The 13,004-nt window shown below is 40.5% G+C and overlaps 2 protein-coding genes across 5 annotated transcripts; both read left to right on the forward strand.

The window, feature by feature from the left end:
* Positions 1–8,511, forward strand: LOC129186945 (nuclear factor of activated T-cells, cytoplasmic 2-like). 3 transcript variants are annotated; one of them, XR_008572326.1, is made up of 12 exons: positions 1–148; positions 818–1,697; positions 1,768–1,939; positions 2,377–2,579; positions 3,027–3,199; positions 3,274–3,414; positions 3,945–4,000; positions 4,079–4,211; positions 4,310–4,942; positions 5,952–6,045; positions 7,732–7,835; positions 8,369–8,511. XR_008572326.1 is itself a non-coding variant. In XM_054785732.1 (10 exons), the coding sequence occupies exons 1-10, from the start codon at positions 55–57 to the stop codon at positions 6,023–6,025; spliced, it is 2,559 nt and encodes an 852-aa protein (XP_054641707.1). In that variant the 5' UTR covers positions 1–54; the 3' UTR covers positions 6,026–7,577. The 3 variants fall into 3 exon arrangements, 2 of the variants coding, with proteins under 2 accessions (XP_054641707.1, XP_054641708.1); XM_054785732.1 differs by lacking the exons at positions 7,732–7,835; positions 8,369–8,511 and having other exon boundaries at positions 5,952–7,577; XM_054785733.1 differs by lacking the exons at positions 7,732–7,835; positions 8,369–8,511 and having other exon boundaries at positions 1,771–1,939; positions 5,952–7,577.
* Positions 7,713–11,044, forward strand: manbal (mannosidase beta like). Of its 2 annotated transcripts, none has more exons than XM_054785734.1 (3): positions 7,713–7,835; positions 8,340–8,508; positions 10,751–11,044. In XM_054785734.1, exons 2-3 carry the CDS (start codon positions 8,359–8,361, stop codon positions 10,859–10,861), a joined length of 261 nt encoding a protein of 86 aa, XP_054641709.1. In that variant the 5' UTR covers positions 7,713–7,835; positions 8,340–8,358; the 3' UTR covers positions 10,862–11,044. The 2 variants fall into 2 exon arrangements, with proteins under 2 accessions (XP_054641709.1, XP_054641710.1); XM_054785735.1 differs by lacking the exon at positions 7,713–7,835 and adding an exon at positions 7,839–7,978.
* The last annotated feature ends 1,960 nt before the right edge of the window (positions 11,045–13,004 follow it).

Raw genomic sequence — 13,004 nt, forward strand, 5'->3', positions numbered from 1 at the left:
TGCTGTTGTCGAGTTTATTTGGAAATTTGTCTGTAAATAATCACTGAGGGAGAGATGACATCTGACATCAGTCAAGAGGAGTTGGACTTTGCAGATTTGTTTCTTTATAATCCACCAGTGGATGACTTTTCTGGTGGCTTTATTCAAGGTATGTATCCTTTATATTTACTGCACCAAAATGAATGTAAATATGAGGTTTTGCTCCCAAATTAATCATAATAATTAATAATAATAATAATGAGGATGAATACAGTATTGCAAAAGTTCCATTCTCTTGTCTTTAAGATAAAAGGGAAACAACCATATTACTTGTAGCTAGTTATTTAAAAATATATTGAAACATGGAGACAATAAAAGGTGTCTTCCCTATTTTTACTTCACTATGACGGCAGTGCAGTTTAAAAAAATGAAGCTTATAAAAGTTTTTACCTCAATAAGTGGGAAGTGGAAGGTTGATTCATATGTTTAAGGTAGAATAGTGGCCGTCTAAATTAAAATATATATATACACGTATGGTATATATATATTATATTTTAAAACATGATAAAACACAAAATAGCACACAAAAACAGCTTCTTGCATGGTTGGTGAATTTTGTAGAGGATCAAAATAATGGGTGCGTACAAAAATACATTTTTACTATTTCAGTCACTTTGTCTTCAATGGATCTGTCCAACTCAGAAACATAATCACACTATTTGTTCATCTCATTGAACCAAAAAGTAGTCTACTAACTAATAAACACATATATGACATATTTTTCAAATGATGGCCTTCTCTACCTTGCTGGTTAATCTGCCATTGGTTATATTGACAGATAATGGCGAGCAGCACCCCCTACTGGTGGTCAACACTGCGTTCGTTCAAGATGCCCTCTCTCATAGCCCTGCTAATGAAAGTTCATCATCAGAGGTGGCCTTTGACTACATGGGCTTGGCTACAACACCAGGGATCATTCCAGCTCCAAGCCCCAGGATTGAGATCACTCCATCGGGGGACTCCCTAAACTCTCAGGCCCTGGAGCAGAGCCCTGGCTCCAAAGCCCCGGGGACCTACCGAGAGTGTGCAAGCCCTGCTAGTAGCAACTCCTCCACAGGCTGGCCAGCAGAAGGATGCTCTCCATCAGCCTCACCAAGCATCTCTCCTTCCAATAGGGGCAAATGTGCCACAGAGTTGTCCACCCTAGACCTCTGCCACTACATTGAGGGTATCCACACTTCCTCTACCTACTCCTCTCCAGGAGGCTCTCCGGGTAACAGCTTCACCGATGAGCCCTTCCTCCTGCCTCAACACCAAGGCACCCCCTCACCACTGGTCCAGCGCCGCTCCCGTTCTGTCTCACCACAGGGAAAACGCACCCATAACCAGGTCTTCTCCGGTCACGAGACCACTCCAGTCAAACAACGCTCCCGCAGCTCCAGTCCTATCCCCTTGGCCTACGACCTGCTGGGCCACCTCCACCACAGGCAGGTTCAAGATGAGTTCCAGACCCAAACTCAGACCACGACAACAGGCCTGGAGGACCGCAGTCTCAACTCATGTCAAGAAGTGGGGGGAAGCGCACATGAGCCAAACGTTAGGCAAGATTGCGTGTACAGGGAAGTTTATGACCGGTTAGGAGCTGAGGCTGGGACTGGAAGCTTCTGTGTAGTCCCAACTTCATGGCCTCCTCATCCAGTCCACCTCGGAGCATTTGGGTATGTTGTCACTGAGGTCTGTTTTTATTATTTTTCTCCTTCCTAATGACGAATTATCTTTCTCCTGAAGAAGCCTTTCCTTAGTCCCGCTCCCCTCTCTCGAGTGGCCATTGCCCAGTAAGTCCGGTCAGTATGAGCTGTTGATCCAGCCTCAGCCAAGATCTCACCACAGGGCTCACTATGAAACCGAGGGCAGCCGCGGAACTGTCAAGACACCCAATGGCGGACACCCAGAAGTCCAGGTTCCTGGCTTTATCCACATCTATGATTTATTCCACACATGGACATCAGACAAGCAGCCAGTGAAAGTTCACTATCACTTCTTGTCTGTGCCGTCCGCTGATAGAAAATGGTTTATATACCGCAAAACAGGCATCCATGCAAATTAAAATTAGCAGTGCTCCCCACAAGGTTCATGCTCATGACATGCCTTGTTGAAGCTGCTTGTAAACACACCAGCAGGTATGCACACATAAAATACAAATCAGCTTTATTGACTGATCTGGCAAATAAATAAATGAGCTGTTGCTGCTGTTTTTCCTGGCACTTGTCATGCTTGCAGCCTGTGCAAAACCATCCCCACAGGAAGGTTTATTGCTTTAAAGTTGTTCTCTATAGTTACAAACATTTTGGCAGATAATTAAGACAGTTTTCAGGCTGCTTTTGTTGCGCCCACCAGCTCCGCGGTTACCAAGGCACAGCTCCGCTGGTGCTGCAGGTCTTCATCGGGACGGCTGACGAGAGGCTGCTGAAACCCCATGCCTTCTACCAGGTCCACCGAATCACCGGGAAGACCGTGACCACACCAAACATGGAGAGGATGGTCAAAGGGACCAAAGTGTTGGAAATCCCTCTCCAGCCAAAAAACAACATGAGAGCTGTGTAAGTAGCCCGCAGATGGTTGTTGAGTTTCTTCTAAACGTCCTTAATTGTGTTCAGTCTGTAATGGCGTTGGCTGCTTATACTACCGAGAATCTTTTATTTTTATGTTGCTGCTGATGGAAACATAACATGCACCACTTCCTGTGTGTCAGCATGTTTTTCCAAGAAAGACCTGCAGCAGGCCTTCAGGTGTTTACAACCACAACCATAAATACTTTGACTAAAGGAATGGTTGAGAACAATTTGAACAAAATAATATTTTATAAGAGTACATCATTATAGTGGCTGTGAAGCAATGGCACTACATGAGATCTGTTTTGTCAGCAGTCTATGACCAACACTCTTCAAAATACTTAATGTTTTAATCTGAGTTTTTAATATGAATCTGGCACTAAGTAGCCAAGATCAAAATCAAGATTTAGGTCTAGGCTTTGTTACATTCCCCAGGATCGACTGCGTGGGGATCCTAAAGCTGAGGAACGCCGACATTGAACTGCGGAATGGTGAGACGGACATGGGACGTAAGAACACCCGGGTTCGCTTGGTGTTTCGCGTCCACATACCGCAATCTGGAGGCCAGTTGGTGTCTCTTCAAGTGGCCTCGCTTCCTATTGAATGCTGTAAGGATGTCGTCAAGGATTTCCATACTGTTCTTATTCATTCTTATTCATTTACAGTTGCTCTGTTTGTCCAGCCCAGCATTCCGCTCAGGAGATCCCTTTGGTCAAGAAGCAGAACCTCGACCGATGCTCTGTACGCGGTAGACAATATATGCTCCTGACTGGGCAAAACTTTACCTGTGACTCAAGGGTGATGTTCTCAGAGAAGACACAAGGTAAATGTTCATCACTTGGACGGAGGGATTACCTATATCGGAAATGTGTCTACTCTTTCTGATGCACAGTAAACTACTGAAGCTCATTATCACATTCATTTTTGGCACCACGAAGTGGTGTATCTACAAAAGAAAACCATCTAAAGTTGCTTACAGATCACCCAGGTAACAACATCTTGCACAACTTTTTTTATATTTTGGTAGTTGGTTAGGGTCAGGGATATACCCTGTATACCTTTTCTAGTGTGTGGTTAGTGTATATTTTTACCTGGAAAGGATCAGATTCTATTGCTTCTTCACACTAGTTTGTGAGGAAAAAAATGTTACTGTCAACTAAACAAACAACTTCACAGTTGCATGGCTTAGTGTTTTAGTCAACAGGATGTGGTAAGAAAGACTAGACTTGGATAGAAAGTAGAAACAGCAGGTTGGCAATCCGAAACAAAAAGCAGCTGAACACTTAAAAAAAATCAAGTTAAAAAAAACACATGCAAATAATACATTTTTACAGTATGTAACACTGCTTTCAGACGGCCTGCAAATCTGGGAGGTGGAGGCAACTGTGGACCGAGAAAAATCCCAAGCTGTGAGTGCAGTTGTTTGCGGTGGTGTACTAAATGGGCATTACAAGTTTTCACTGCTGTTGTTGCAATCCCCTGTCCAGAATATGCTATTGGTTGAGGTTCCTCCATATCGAGACCAGACCATTTGCCATGCAGCCAAAGTCAACTTCTATGTCACCAATGGGAAGAAGAAGCGCAGCGAGCCTCAGCACTTCATCTACACCCCTGTGATAGGTAGTTATGCCATCTGTCTTGAATGTGATGGAGTGAAATATAGTCTCCGTCCAACTCATCCTTCCCAGTGTTTGATCACATTTCCTTTTGTGTCTCAGCCATTAAAGCAGAGCCATTGGATGGGTGGCAGCTGAATTTGTGTGCTTACTCAGACATCCAAACTCAGTCTGGCACATCAGCGAAGTCGCTCATCTGTTGGTCGGAGCAGCAAAGCAATCTTGAAGCCTTCAGTGTTTCCCCTACACGCTTCCATTTAACCAAAGACACAGAGCAGCAGGACTTCCAACCAGTCTTCTACCAGTCAAGAGCTGGCAATATAATCCACAACACTGAACTTCTTTATCGCCCTACAAACCAACTTTACTATAACAACTCTGCTGCTGTACTACATGGAGGCTTGCTTACGCCGTCAAACCCTGCCAACATCCATGCCTTAGTAGTCCCGCTCCCCCAGGGTGTCACTATCAAAAATCCTTCAGGCAAACTGAGTCAAGGCTCTGAGATCAACCATACATTCCAGGCCTATTCGTCAACAAGACATCACAGTACCGTGCAAGCGGTGCAGTCTTTGGAAAAGTCACCACCTTTGAGATGGGTCCAAGGTGACATTCATGCGAAGGCTCAAACCCAAGACTCTAACCCTGACTCGGTCGCAGCCAACCGAGATGCTCGGACGCAGGAGAGACTCACAGTCAAACAGGAAGACCTCAGCTGTGTCTACCTGGAAGATGGTGAGTATGTGCAATTTTCAAAAAGGGAAAATGTAACATCACTATTTCCAAAGTCAGCAATCACGTCTTTTAACAAACAATATACTTATATCCATTTTTGATACTAATAATCAGCATTTAACGATGTCATGTGTAGTCTGTGTGGTTCCAATAGACAGACAAAAAAGCACAACAGAATTAAGTCTTAAGCCACAATTAAAAAATAGGGTATAGTATACCCAATACAAAACACAGCTACAGAAGTGTGTCTAACGATTGCAGGAATGACTGATTCTTGTGGTCCAGTCTGCAAATGCATGCAGGCACAAACGGTTTGCTTGCAAATCCTTGTGGTTTGCTTCGAGGCACTTCTCTATCCACTTTCCGGTCTTGTTACTCTCGCTTTCACTTGTCAAAACGCACGAGGTGCAGAGGTGCCATCAGCATTTTCAAACAAAGAAAGCAACATCATTTCATATAAGTGTCTATAAAAGTCCTGCACACTGACCTCATTTTCATGTGGACCAAAATATTTGCTATCTGCCTTGTGGTCACAGTAATAGGAAGCCATACATGCAAATTAAAGCAGTCAAACCGGTAGCAAACACAGCAGCAGTGTGGCTTTTTAGTGTGCGTGTGGATGTCAAATAGCATCAGTCTTTATCGAATATCACAAAAATGTTGTTTGCCATATCGTTCCCGAAAAGTATGTCCTTTACATAATAATTTAAAATTGTTTGTCTGTCTCAAGTTATTTCTTATAATGCTTCTGTGCGATTACATTACACTGCAGACTTTATTATGAGCATATTTTGGGTGGATTTCAAATCAAAACATTAATATGAAAACCAAACTTGTTTGCAACGGGACGTACAGGAATCAAAGAGGTTGAACAATGACATCTAGTGGGCGTTAACAGAATTGTAAATTGAAAACTGAAGTAAATACTCAAAATGATGGGATAGGATGTATTTTACGTGATGTATTTTTGTAGGCTTGAATGCATAAAGTTGTTCTTTCCTGTTTGCAGTGAATGACATCATACGAAGAGACCTGAGAGACAACCACGGTGACGCTGGAGGACTGCAGCGTCATGCACTCTAAGGAACAACAATTGAGGATGTGTAGGCCTACATCATCACCTGCATCAATGGTTTTCAAAGCGTAGTACAGTGAGCCTCCGCTCCGAGAATATTTGGGGGCTCCTCTACTCAAAAAACTGTTGGTTTTTTTTACAGTATTGTGTTTTGTTTTCTGCTCATTCCAGAATCTGTCTATATCCTCACTGTAAAAATAACTGCATTTTGCCCTTTTGATATAACTTAAGTTAGCTTATCATGTTTAGAAAATTGTTGAATTAGTTTGGTTTTTTTTTGGTGGGGGGGTTCCAAGCAGTCGTGCCTCCCCTTAAGTCTTAAGGGTGGGCTCACATTTTGAATAACCCTGACCCACATCAAAGACTTAATTCCTAAAAGTAGCATCTTTCATGTTTTGGGGCATTATGTACATTACATGACTACGTAAAGGAGTAAAATCTTGGTAATAATAATACAAACATGGCTAATATATTGTACATACCACCAATTATAGCCATTGGAGAATAATCAGTAATTGGCCAATAGTTGGCCAATTTACGCCAACGTGTACTTATTTTTAAAGGTAAGAGAAGGGGATCCAGGCCTTTTTCAGGTACTATTCAATTCGTGGCCTGAAGGCCAATTCTGTCCTGTACATGACACAATCAGACTGGTCTGCGAGTGCGGTTAAATACTTGCTAACATTTTTGCCACAGAGTCCCAAAAACAGCATCTCAATGAAATGAATTACAGTTTTTGTTATGCATTTCAGTGGTTAAACTCAAAAGTGAAACTCTTCTATTCTATAAACTCACTACACAGAGAGTGAAATATTACAATGTTTTTCTTAATAAGTTTGATAATATTATAATACAGCTAATAAAAAATTCCGTATCTCATACAATTTGAAAAATTGTCAAAAAGTTCAATATTGTAAACTGTTGGTTCGTGCGACATTTGGTATTGTCACTTCTTCACAGACAAGAAGTATTGAACATGTTGGACATGTGCATTAAAAATTAGAGAAGCTCAAATTAAGTTCACTTGTAAAGTTTATACAGTAGTACATTTTAGGTTCATCCTGAAATGTATGTGAAATATCCCTAACTTCTTGTGAGCAGTATAAAACCCCTGTGGGTTATCTACTGGAATCTACTGCATTGTAGACAACAAATGTTGCCAGGAAGTCTTAATTCACATAGACTTTGAATGATTATTATGCAAAAGTTGTCTGAATGTTTTATGCCCGAAAATCGGTCAGGACCTGTAGAGGTGAAGAATAGTCTTGCTTTTAAATGATCTGGGAATGTATATGATGATTATGCATTTAAAGTGCGTAAATTAATATGTGAACATTCCCACCACTTTAATATTTGGCTGGCAGGAATGAAGATGCTATTTCAACATGAACGTGTTATTTTTGAAACATTATTAACATTAGTAGGTAGTTTTCAATTAAAACTATCTATGTCGTTTTCAAAATAAAAACATCTTTGTTTGACTAAGATACAATTGAGTGTTTGTCTAGCTAAAAGTTTGTATTATTGGAGGCTTCCAATCAGAGCCAGCTGTGCTCCATGCTAGCAAGGCGCCTTCGTCTGTATAATATATTAAAATACAAGCAAATAAAACACTATCGTCACTATCAATATCGTCTCATGTAGCTTCAAATATTAAACTGTTAAATAATAACAATCACATACACAGGCGAAGTAATAACTGCTATGTTCACAGGCAAACGATAGAGGACGACATTTTCAAACCGAGCACCACCAACCAGGAACCAGAAGTACGTCACAAATCCACACATCACTTCCGATACAGCCCAGGAACCGGAGGTACGTTACAAAAAAATACATTTGTTTTATTTTCATCTGTGTCGCCATCTTTTCCAAAATTATCTCATAGTCCACTGGTTTTATCAATTCTGCGCTTGACTATCATTACCATTTATTAACACAGAGCTACATTTTCGCATTTGGTAAGTACGTTTCTTACTCATACTCAGCGCCACGTTGAGCTGTTTTAGCAGTTTAAGCGCCCTGCTGCGTTCAGGGGACTGCTGGCAGCGTTGTAAAATACTACTGACAGCGCAACATTTAAGCATATGAACGTAAAGTCAGATGTTTAGTATGAATTTGTTGCTCAGTGCTTCAGTACTGCGGTGCATATGGACCTTCGTGTGGCTGTGTTTACTTATGTAAATGTGCATTTTCACAAGGGTTAGGACACACACACACACCATTAACTAATGATGTGTTTTCTGCACACACGTGTAACTTGACTAGCATGCATTTTAGTTGAAAACTAAACTTGACGGTTTTCCTTGTGTGTGCCTCAAGTTGCTGAAGGAACCAAAACATGTCTGCAGATCTGGACCTCTCTCCTCCAGAAGTCCCTGAACCAACTTTTCTAGAGAGCCTACTGCGCTATGGTCTCTTTCTTGGCGCTATCTTCCAGCTGATCTGCATCCTGGCCATCATTGTCCCCACCTCCAAAGGGCATGAAAAGGTAGGGACGTGTCGTTCTTGGATAGATCAATCTACAGATTTTTTTATACTTCAAAACTGCACTCTGTTCAGAGATTCGATTTAGAATGAAATCTACTGTTATAGTTCTATTTTTAGACATTATCAGCAGATGGACTAATAACAGCCTGCTGCTTTTCACTGATAGAACAGTTAGAGCATATTCCAGACTGGTAAATTCCCTAACAAAATGAGAACAGCTAAAGCAGTTCTAATCTTTAAAAATGGAGACAAACATCAATTCACAAACTACCGACCAGTTTCCTTATTAGCCCAACTTTCAAAAATAATTGAAAAGCTATTCAACAACAGGTTGGACAAATTTATTAATAAGAATGAATTACTAGCTGACAGCTAATAAGGATACAGAACAAACATTTCAACTTCCATGGCACTAATCGAAATCACTGAGGAAATGACCAATGCTATAGACTGTAGAAAGTGCGCCGCTGCAGTATTTACAATTAATCACAATATCCTAATTACAAAATTAAAAAAATATGGAAGCTTTGAACTGGGTTAAAAGCTACTGAGCAGACAGGAGGCAATATGTGAACTTAGGAGAATATACATCTGCGAGCTTGAAGGTATTGTGTGGCGTACCCCATGCGCCAATACTGGGACCAAAGCTGTTCAATCTATACATATTGTGTGGCGTACCCCATGCGCCAATACTGGGACCAAAGCTGTTCAATCTATACATAAACGACATCTGCAAAGTCACGAAGGACTTGAAACTGGTATTATTTGCAGACGATACAATCACATTTTGCTGTGGAGCTAGCACACTGGAACTAATAAAAAAAATCACAGAGGAATTAACTATACTAAAAAGATGGTTCGATGATAACATTATCCCTAAACCTAAGTAAAACTAAAATAATGCTATTTGGTAAGTGCAAAAAGGATACACATGCGCAAATACCAATTGACGGCATAGACATTGGCAGGGTAAACAAAAGTACATTTCTCAGGGTCATGATAGATAATCATCCATCCAGCCATCTATTTTCTATGCTGCTTATCCTCACTAGAGTTGTGGGTATGCTGGAGCCTATCCCAGCTGACTTCGGGCGAGAGGCAGGGTAATAGATAGTATGAACTGGAAATCTCACATTAAAAATATACAAGATAAAGTGGCAAGAAATACCTCAATACTGAATAAAGCAAAAAAAAAAATCTAGACCAAAAATCACTCATACTCTCTACTGCTCTCTGGTATTACCAAATCTAACTTTTTGTGTGGACATATGGGGAAACAACTAGCAGACAATAACATGTTACCCTAAAACGTCTAACAATTCTTCTTAACAAAAGAGGAGTAATATGATCTTGGGGAAAAATTAAACCTAAAACACTTATATGCAGGGACAACACTAAAAACCTTCAGCATTTCTGTGTGTGGAATCAACTTGTGGAACGGATTGAGGAAGTAACTCAAACAATGCACTGAATGTATTGCAACTGATGTGTAACGGATGAGGGGTTGGATTAAATACGCTTTGCTTCGTCCTACTCCTTTTTGGACATGCAGAATTGTGTTACGTGAGTGTAATTTGAGTGCATGTTCAAGATGAATTAAACCATCACCGTTACCAGAGCAACTCCACTGTTTCAGTAGAAGCAATTACAATGGACCCTCCAAGCTGGAATTGAATGAATCTGTTTCAGAGTCAAATTGCCTCCATCCTTGGTGGACTGTACAGACAATGTCTCAAGTGTAAAAATAAGTTAATTATTGTAAAACATTAAATTGGTTACATTGATCACAATGCCCAGACATAAACGTTTTCTTAAACTTCACAGTCCTTCTGCTTGGTCAACTTCTGTCTCAACGTGCCGCTTCATCTCCAGCTGCCATTGCACTGAAATACAACCTGGCCAGTAGCTAACATTACTTTTCGATCAAAAGTCTTGGGACTTTAAGTTATGTGTATCTTCTTCGCTTAATACTCCTTATTGAGGCCCTCCTTTTGGACTAAGTGACACAAAAAAGCCAAAGAAAAAGCTAAATGTATACAGTTAATAGTGTGATGCTCGCTGAAATGAGCTCCAGTGAGGTACATGCATGATAGCCATTCAAAGTCCATATTTTTGTTGGATTTTGAGGCATTTTCCCCTACAGTTTTTCAGTAGAATGTCAGATTTTTACATTTGGGGGTACAACTGTAACGGGAGTGAAATGACACTTGATTGTTGCTGTCTTCTTTGTCTTTTCTTTGTAGGAGGAGAGTGAGTCCATTAACGGCAAGGTGGCCGAGCAGGCAAAGAAACCCAAAGGACCAGTGTCTCAAATTCGACCTAAATCAAAGAAAGAAAGCAAAAAGAAGCGATAGATACTTGTGTTTGTTGTTTCAAACTGATGTTGTCAATTGTTCATCTTTTACCCAGTATTGCTTATCTAAAGTAAAGCTACTAACCATACATAAAACACTGATCATCATGGTCCAATAGTAGCACATTGTTTGGTTTTTGTATGACTTTCTTTTAATAAACTTGGCAAGTATTGTCATCGGTCACTGTCTTGAATAACATCATTGCTCAGTTTTATGTGGTTCTTCGATGATGATGCAATTTCCTGTCCTTTCTTAATAGCTGTGTCCCAATTCAGGGGCTGCACCCTTCAGAGAACACCTTTGTGGGGGAACCTAAGAAACCTCTGAATTGGGACACCGCTATTGAGTCATTTTTGTTGGCAGGAGTATATCAAGACTTCCTGATAGTGTTTAGATTTTAACAGTGATTTAATGATCATCACCTAAAGCAATACTGCAGAAGTAAAAGTTACTGCTTTGTGCGAACCTACACAACAAAATCTACCTTTGCATAGATAATAGTGTTTCGAATAATATTTTGATCAATCGTTTATGGTGGTTTGGAGATGTGTAGAAAATACAACAATAAAAAAGCAGTCCTGTCATGCAGAGCAGGGGTTTTCAGAGTGTGGCACAGTGAGCCTTCCCTCAGAGAACATGATACATTTGGGCCCTCTCCTACTCTCTGAAAAAATGCTTTTCTGGAGCATATTATGTGGTGTCTTTTGCTCACCCCAGAATTATTGCCATTGTACGGCCAAACAGTGCGCTTAACAAATACTTTTAAGAAAAGTACAATGAAAAAACATATGGCAATATATTGCAATCTACTGTGTTGCTCCTCACGGGGCTACGCTCTTCTGCATACTGTGTGTTTGCTAGCAGCCCCGCCGCCACCCACAGAGACAAAGAGACAGACTGACAAAAGGGATCACTCCATTTATGTTGTTCTATGGAACAAATGTGCCAAGGTGCTGAAACCAATGCACAGAGTAAATCTTCTACCTGTGTGTTTGGAGGCGGCAGCTGAGGAAAACAGACACACATGTACATGGCAATATATTGACGACGGGAAAATTATCCAGTTAATTTATTATTGTGTGATTATCATTTTGTAAGATCTTGTGACACCCCTAGATATTACACTAATGTTCTTTGTCGCGCATAACACAAAACTAAATGTGTAAACATTTTGTTCAGGTAACTTAGCAATTGACATACACACATACTGTATATACTGTACATTGGACTAGTTTTAGCATCTTTAATGCACAAAGTGAATCAAAGTGGCCCCCACATCCTTTCATTTTTCTGTATGCAGCCCTCTCTGGAAAAAGTTTGGATGGGGGTACTTGGCTGAAAAAAGGTTGAGAACTACTGATATAGTGGATCTTTGATGAGCATTTTTATAGCAAGACCTTAGCAACATCAGAGTGCTCCTATCAGATATAGGATCTTGATTTTGTAGTAGTTCCTTAAAAACAGCAGAGCACCCCTGTCACTGACAAAATGTTTGACTGGCATTTTCGCAGGCGCGAGTTGCTCCAAAATAATACAGCACTCTTGTCATATTAGAGATATTTGTATTAGTATTATAATATTTGTATTATATTTCTATATTAGTTTTTTTGCAGTAGGTCCTTAAAAACAGCAGTGCTCCTGTAATGTAGAGGATCTTTGACTAGCGTTTTTGCAGTAGGCCCTTAAAAACAGCAGAGTGCTCCTGCCATTTACAGGGTCTTTGACTTGTGTTTTTGCAACATGTCCTTTAAAATCCAGCAGAGTGCTCCTGTTATATACAGCAGAGGATCTTTGGCTAGTGTTTTTGCAGCCAGTAATTAAAAGCAGCAACATGCTCTTGTCATATAGAAGATCTTTGATCATTATTTTGGCAGTAACTCCTCAAAAACAGCAGAGGGCTCCTGTTAAGTGGAAGATCCTTGACAGCATTTTTGCAGTAGGTCTTTAAAAACAGCCAAAGGCTCCTGTCATATAGAGAATTTTTCACCAGTGTTTTTGCAGTAGGTCCTTAAAAAGAGCAGCGCGCTTCTATCATTTAGAGGATCTTTGACTAGAGTTTTTGCAGTATGTCCTTTAAAAAACAGCAGCGTGCTCCTGTTATGTAGAGGAGCTTTGACTTGCATTTTTGCAAAAACACTAGTCA

Source organism: Dunckerocampus dactyliophorus, chromosome 8 (assembly GCF_027744805.1).
Source record: "Dunckerocampus dactyliophorus isolate RoL2022-P2 chromosome 8, RoL_Ddac_1.1, whole genome shotgun sequence".
NCBI lineage: Eukaryota > Metazoa > Chordata > Actinopteri > Syngnathiformes > Syngnathidae > Dunckerocampus > Dunckerocampus dactyliophorus.